General features: G+C 37.8%; 1 protein-coding gene across 2 annotated transcripts; it reads left to right on the forward strand.

The window, feature by feature from the left end:
• Positions 1–851: 851 nt before the first annotated feature.
• LOC306984249 (transmembrane protein 272-like) lies at positions 852–6824 on the forward strand. Of its 2 annotated transcripts, XM_079585434.1 has the most exons (5): positions 852–905; positions 1210–1266; positions 1363–1413; positions 1504–1710; positions 6371–6824. In XM_079585434.1, the coding sequence occupies exons 2-5, from the start codon at positions 1215–1217 to the stop codon at positions 6568–6570; spliced, it is 510 nt and encodes a 169-aa protein (XP_079441560.1). In that variant the 5' UTR covers positions 852–905; positions 1210–1214; the 3' UTR covers positions 6571–6824. The 2 variants fall into 2 exon arrangements, with proteins under 2 accessions (XP_079441560.1, XP_079441561.1); XM_079585435.1 differs by having other exon boundaries at positions 902–1266.
• The last annotated feature ends 1282 nt before the right edge of the window (positions 6825–8106 follow it).

The following is an 8106-nucleotide window of genomic DNA, read 5'->3' on the forward strand; positions in this document are numbered from 1 at the left end:
ACTCACAAGAATATAACATTAACATAGGACAAGGAGCTGAGGAAAACTAGGCTTGAATACCAAAAGGGAAGATAATCAACAGAACAGGGAACAGGTGGGTAACTTAAGTGACCAAAGTGCTGTACAATAAAACATTGAGCATATAAAAAAGAAACCATGCAGCATACAAAATATAAACACATTAAACAAAATACAATAAAAGGTAAAAATAAAAACCTATAACTAATCAAAAGCCATATAAAACTGCCTAATGAAGGAGCAGCAAATATTTAAGAGCAGAAGGTCACAGATATATTTTGATGCAACGCCTGATAAAGCCTTGTCCACAAAAACAGCAATTTTAAAATTAATTTCAAATTTTACAGGACATTTTGCAGTTTGAGGCTGGCCACAATACAGAGAATTACAGTAATCCAGACGTCATGTTATGAGAGCGTGGATTCCGGTCTCCAAATCTTTCGGAGGTAGAAACTGTTTTAATTTTGCAACTGATCTCAGATGAAAGAAACTGCCCTTTGCCACTGTACTGATTTGTTTCTCAAAATTTAGTGACGAATCAAATGTAACCCCAAGATTACTTACATGAGGTTGAACACTGGCGGCAATAGAATCTAAATTAAAAAGAGATGAAGACCTAGAGGGGCGTAAAATCAAAATTTCGCTTTTGCTTTCATTTAATTGCAAAAAATTATTAGCCATCCAACATTTGATCTCCTCAAAACAGTTGCAGAATCTAAATTAACCAGTTTACCTTGAAATGTTACAAAAATGTAAAAAAAAAAAAAAAAAAAAAGGATGTTGAAACCACCTAAACCAGAGAGTATAAAACCCCATGAAGAATCATTTCAGACAGTTTCTAATCCCGGAGTGTGTCAGGTAAAGACTTTCCAGAACCAGACCTTCAGGTAAGCATTTTCTGAGCAAAGTATCACTTATGTGTCAGAGGTACAGTATGTCTGTCAGTGTATTATTTACATTATTGATTCTGTAGTTACTGATACAACTAATACTGTAGTTGTACAATATTACATTCACCTCAATTCTAACTCAATATAATTTACACTTTATGTAAATTTTGTTAAGAAAACAGATGATCATACAAATTAATTTATTATACAAATTATATATTAAGTCATTAGATCATCATGATTTATTAACTGCTTTCACAGACAGCTAATTTTGGGTTGTGATGTTGTATCCTTTGCATAGGAACCATGGATCTAAATCAAATGTTGAATTACCTGAAATCTCCAAAGACTAGTCTTGGTATGAGAGTTTTACTCCCTGAACAATTGTTACTTCTGCACTTAATGAACATAACGTACACTGACATAGCAAATTTTGGACTGATTTGTATTTCAGTGATTTCAAAACTACTCATGCTGGCTATTCCCATTGCTCAGATTGCAATAGGTGCGTTGCAGTGAATGTGAGTACTGTATTTATTCCTTTCCTATACCTTCAGTTATTTAAGGTGCTGTTGTGTTGCCTGTATCGTCACAGGTGCCGTGTATCTCAAAGACTGTCCCCAGCAGCACTATATCCCAGTGTATGTGCTGGTGTGTGGAGTGTTTGGTCTGTTTCTGGCCTTGCTGTCTTGTCTTCCCTGCGCCAGGAAGACGGAGGAGGGAAATCGTACTTCGCTCAGCCTAATCTGCAAAGTGTGGAACGGTCTGGTTGCCATCTTCTTGTTCTGCTGGCTGATCAGTGGTAAGATTGGGTGGGGTATGTGGGAGGAAGAGGTCATTTAATGTGTTCATAGGTCTCTGAAAGCTTCTGTGCATTGTTCAGTTAATCCATTACAAAGACACTTGCCAAACAAACAGCAGATTTTCATTAGAATTCTGTGAATGGAAAATTTGCAATGTGCTTTTGTGTGTGGGTCTGCCTGAAATCTGGGTGTGAATATGAACTTTTGTTCTGTAAAATAGCTCAGACAATGTCTGTTTAATAGGCTATGTAACTAAATAAAAACGATATTTCATTTGAAACTTTGCAATTGAGTTTTTTTATAGATTGGAATTTTTACTTTAACAATTAAAGTCTTTAACAAAGACTTTAACCATTAACATTAACTTAAGGGGGCTATATGTAAGAATGTTCATGTTTTAATTGCTATCTATTGCCAATGTGTGAACATCTTGTAACAAAAAAAACAAAAAAAACGAGACCTTCCCCAATTTTCAAGGTTGTCTATGAAACCCTGTATACCGGGCCAAATCCGGCCCGTGGGAGGAAAATGTTTGGCCCGCGCTTATTTCAAGATTGTCATGGTAACATATCAGCGTAAGCACGTCACTGGCATTAAAATTCAAACGCGCAGTATCTGACAGCATTCGCGCACAACGAAAATATGCCAAGTGTTAAGAAAAGAAAAATGGACACAGAAAATAGACAATTTAAATCTGAATGGACTGAACAATTTGGTTTTATGTTGCCTGACCACCACAACGCAAAGCCAACGCGTTTGTTATGCACGCAGATCGTGCTGCTAATGGTGCGTTCACACCGGACGCGAATAGCGCGTCAGGCGCGAGTGATTTCAATGTTAAGTCAATGCAAAGACGCGCTACACGCGTTTACCCGGTGTGAACGCACCATAAGGCTGATAATGATAATATCAAACGCCATTTGCTTTCGTCAACAAAAATTATGACGAAATATATTCGTCAACGAACCTTTATTGCCTGACGAAAACGAGACGAGACGCAACGTAAATGCTGCAAGTTTAGTTGTAAGTTAGGCTAAAGCGCGTAGCCTATGACACGCGCGGGTTATTTTTAGTTTCACTTTCTCTAGCAGCGCAATATCAAACATAGCCTAAATGTCTCGCCCCTGTGGAGGATAAAATTCGCTACCATTTTACATCAAGTAGAAAACATGAAGATATCAGAAAAGAGATCGATGGTCTCTTTCCTGCTCGTGTCCCACATCCCCCTCAAAGCTCTCACATAGTGGTAGGCTATATCACGCGTCTTTGTGTGGTAATATAAAACGAGTTTTTTTGTTTTGTTTTGTTTTAAACAACCCCCCAACTACCGCGGTAGTTGGTCCATTAACACCGAGGTGGTAAAAAAGACTGCCACCGTCACAGCCCTAAATATAATAAGATAACCTTGTTTGAAATACTATATTGACTGGGTTGCATTACTTAAAAGAGACTAAAATACAAATTTCAATTACTAAAACTAGACTAAATGTCATCAGTTTTCGTAGACTAAAACTTGACTAGACTAAAAAAAGAGTATGAACGTGACTAAAACTAACAAAAACTAAAATGACAGCTTGACACAAAGACTAGACTAAAACTAAAATTAAAACAGGCCGCCTCTCGCTGTCACTTCTTTCATTGAATGGTGAGTACATGGCAGTTAATACTTTTAGTTTGATCCAAGTAAGAACAATAAAATATTAATGCTGATAGGTCTAATAATTGAATCTGCTATATGGGGAAATTGATGAGAAGAGATCCAGTGTGGTGATGAGCAGGATCAGTCGACTCCCATGCAGACATGGAGATCCAGAGTTGTTGTTTGTTCATTTGTTTTTAATATCCACCATGCAAAGTTCTTTAGTTTTCTGTATCTGAAAAATGCTCATAATTGCTTGAATAAAACAGACTAATGAAAAAAATAAAATAATAAATAAACCTAAATAAAATCAGAATAATTATATTGTGATTTGTGACTCTTTTAACAAAACAACAACAATAATAGCAGAGCAAACATTGAGGCCATAACATTGTGGTCGGTGGCCCTTGGCTTTATATTGTTGGCAGAATTTGGCCTTTGGTAAAAACCAATTGAGGAACCCTGCTGTATACTGATTTTTATATGAAGGACTCGGGAGGTTTTTACCGGGAAAATCAAAAGGATGTGATGTTTACGCTCCCGATAGCCTCTCTAACGTTCAATGACACATGAAGCGAATGCTTTACAATGTTCAGGATAATGCAGAAAGAGCCATTCTGAACTGTAATGTCAATGTGTCATTCAAAGAAACGTGATTAATTCAAACTATAGTCTCACAATACCAGATCTTTAGTCTATAGTCTCAAATATACTTCATAACAATCAAACTATCATAACTGTGTTATTTTAATTACCTCTTGTATTGTCATGATGCCGATGAATTGCAGAGCTGGTGCAAACATATCCACATCGCATACGATCAGATGCTTTTTTCTCACCACTGTCATTTTTGTTATGCGTTTTTGTTATTGATATATCACAGCACATATTTACATATTCATCTAAACGTCGCTCTCAGCAGTGTGGATGTTTGTTAACAGTATATCGCTGTAAAAGTATTTCCAACTTCTTTTGACTTGAAAAGAACTTCGGCGTGAGTAAATCGAGGCCTTAAATCACGTTCAGTCTCTTGTACCTTATGTGAGCACGAGAAATAAGTTGCTGGCTGCAGTTCACTTAACGGCCACCAGTGTCACTAATAAACAAGGGTTTCTCAATTCTACAGATAGGCCGTGTTGCAGGTTAAATTTTTCAACGAATTTGTGCAATTTGCTTGTTGGTAATGAACATTTAAACTGTGATCCATTGTATTTTATGTTGTTGGGTATCACAAAACGGAATATAATGCGAAAAAGTAGGTACTATCTTTCAGCGCCAACGATTCTCCTTTCCGCCACAATGCATTGCATGACGTCACCTTGGGGAGAGAGTTTACCAAAGCCCGCATTAAGAGCGCTGAGAGCGACTAGAGAGACGAGTAGTAGACGAGAGTATTCAGCCCGGTCTCACCCCAAAATGTCACATACTGACGGGTCTTGACCATTCGGCAACATACGACGAAAAAGGTACCCTTTAACGTCCATATGAGACGCAGACATAAGCGCACCAGCAGCGCCTTCTAGCGGTACCCTACCGCATACCTAAACCCAACCATTCCCGAATCGTCACATATGGACGTTAAAGGGTACCTTTTTCGTCGTATGTTGCCGAATGGTCAAGACCCGTCAGTATGTGACGTTTTGGGGTGAGACTGTGTTAGAGTATTCAGATTATAGAACATGATCATTGTCTATACAACACATCTCTAGTCACCTATAACTGTTTAAGTTGGTTCAGACTTCGTGAAAAAAGTAAACAAACAATTAACATAGGCTACGTACTCGTACGTGCTGGCTTGAAGGGGACCATGATCCTGCCTGAGATGTGTGTATGCTATCTTCAGCACAAACGGATTCAGGCAGCATGCATTCAGCATTCAGTCACATCTGGTCGCGGGGTGAGCTCCTCGACCAGCGACCAAAACGCACTCACTGCCCTACAGCACAAGCTTTCCAACGCAGTTTCCACGGGACGGCACCGCCCGCGCGAGCACCTGGCAAACACCGCGACAGACACGCAGCAGCTACGTTTGCAACAACATTTTCACCGGAGGAAGAGAAACGCTTAGAAACGCCCATATAGCTAGCACGATGCCTTCTATTTATAGATGACAAAGACAAACTTTACCAGTACTATGACAAAGGCTACCGGTAACGTTACTTATCTGAACTAACGTCATGATCATCACCGCCACTTTAAAGAAAACGTTTATTTTTCACTCGGTGCTATTCAATGACAGTAAAAAAAAATATGTGTCGTTATCTCATTGCTGCGTTGCTAAATGATAGCAACTCACCAGGACACTTCACCAACTCTCCACTCATTCTCCTCGGACTATGCATTTCATCGGCTTTGACGGCCATCAGGCTACCTTTCCTCCACTTCTCCCCAACGTGACGTCATCACCGAATTGCGTGAAAAAAACCGTTAATACCAAAAACGTAAAAAAAATGGTATTTAAGACCATTTTTGAGACATTTTAAAAATTATATACATATCTTGATTGATTTATGTACCCATTAATCGACAGTGGTGGTTAACCTGCAACATGGCCTTTAAGTATTTAATTAATTCATTAAAAAATAACTAAAGGTAAAAAAATATATATGTGAATCAATGTTTTTTTATTTAAAGTTTACATTGTAAACATAGTAATTTGAAGTCAGGTTGCCTTTATTGATTGTGCTTTATACAGAAACAGTAAAGCGCTGGCGCTTGCAATGCCAAGGTCATGGGTTCGATTCCCAGGGAAAGCAAGAACTGATAAGAATGTAAATGTTTAGCTTGAAATGCAATGTAAGTCGCTTTGGATAAAAGCGTCGGCCAAATGCATAAATGTAAATAGTAATAGAATGATGGCAACTTCATAAAATCATAATCTAAAATAAAATATGTTAAACAGATTAAACAGAGAAGTAACGGGATCAGTGAAGCCTGTTTCATCAAATTGCCAATGTCATCAAATCGTAATCTAAAATAAATTATATTTCTGAAATATATTTGTTTTTGTATTTTAACAGGCAGTGTGTGGATTTACTCTATTTACCCTCCGAACTACAACCAAACCGTGGCTGGAGATCCCTACTGTAATAAGACCTTCTACTTGTTTGCATTCTGGACCACCACTCTGGGATACATTCTGTTCGGTGTGATGCTGTTGCTCGGATGCTGTTCTTTAATCTCTACTTGCATGTCTGCAATAGAAAAGTTCTGGGAGTAATCCTAAAGGCCAAGTAAGCAATTTCTGAGAAACACTTTATATTTGAAATCAGCCCAAACAAACACCCCCCTCACTTTATTGCTCCGCACCCAAAATGTACAAACACGCAATGTAAGAGTGGATGTCTCTTTCTCATAGCTGAAGCGAAGCTAAATAATGCTTTTCGACAGTGGTGCATACTCTGCATGCCCAGATGCTACGCTATGAATGAACGACCAGGAATAACATACAGTACACAACAGTAAATACGAGTAAGAGTTGTTTGTTAGTCGCCAGCAGCACATCAGCTCCAGACATATAATGACACTCAAAACTGTCCTGTTACTATAGCTCACTTTACAACAATAGCATATCTTCGGTCTCTCCACCGCTGGAAAGCTTTTCTAATATTAATGCGGGTCCTAAAGCTCTTGCCTGATCATAACCTTTCTTTTCCCAGTGATATTCCTCTGAGCTTTTCTCTTTTGTAATGTCTCTCAGCCATCTTTCTTTCTACAGTCTTTCTTCAAATGTCCCTCTTGCTCTCTCTCTCTCCTCCCCCATCATGAGTGGACACGCCCCCTACTGCTGATTGGCTACAAGTGTCTTGTGCTGCTCGGTCCGATCCGCTTTCTCAGAAATTGCTTACTGCACCTTTAATGGATATTGATGACAGGGTTCTTGATGGTTTTGGGGGATAAACTCAACTGAACTGTGTGTATTAAGTAACACATTTAAAACAAATATTTAATTGTATTTGAAATAATTTGGTTTTGGGAACATTGTAAGAATTGACAGTAAAGAGAATGAATGTTATTGTCTTTGTTTGCTTACAAATGAATGGTGATTTTAAATAAAAAATAATCTAAAATCAAATCTCCTTAATACCTTAATAGTTATTTTGAAACCGGATATTTTTTTAGCTACTAGTTTCAACCAAGCAACATCAACTTTATAAAACATATAGTTTAGCCAGCCATGCAGAAAGTGTCAGAAATAATCAGAGAGAAAGAGTGGTTAAGAAAACAAATATGTGTAAAATGTGTGCATTGCAGTTTCAGTTCAACAGTTATGACTCATGTGCAGAGCTTTATTTTCATACAAGAATCCAGTCACTCACCCACCTGACATTATCAAACCAGAAAAAAATGAACATAACTGCATTACAAACCAACAAGACTCAATCAACTGTCTTTAAACAACTGAACAGGGAATGAAGTGAACTCAATGGAGGGCGAGAAACAGTTCAATATACAAGGAGACAATGACCTCTGGCGTTCAGGCAATGACATGACAGCCTCCTTAGTCCTTTTAGCGAATTATTTCCTTTCCAAGGCTACATGTTGTTTTTTTAATATTCAAAAAGAGTGCATTTTGTAATTAAATTTACTAAATTTAAGTACATTTTTTTGGTGGTCTTAACAGTATAATAAAGCCACCCGATTCTAATAGGCTACTTGAGAGCTTAACAGATATAGGCCTAAGGCTAAAAATCACATCTAAAACTGATAGGCGAGTAACCTTCATTACTATACATTTTAAATTAAACATTATTTA

Source organism: Phoxinus phoxinus, assembly GCF_949152265.1.
Source record: "Phoxinus phoxinus genome assembly, chromosome: 2".
In the NCBI taxonomy this organism is placed as follows: domain Eukaryota; kingdom Metazoa; phylum Chordata; class Actinopteri; order Cypriniformes; family Leuciscidae; genus Phoxinus; species Phoxinus phoxinus.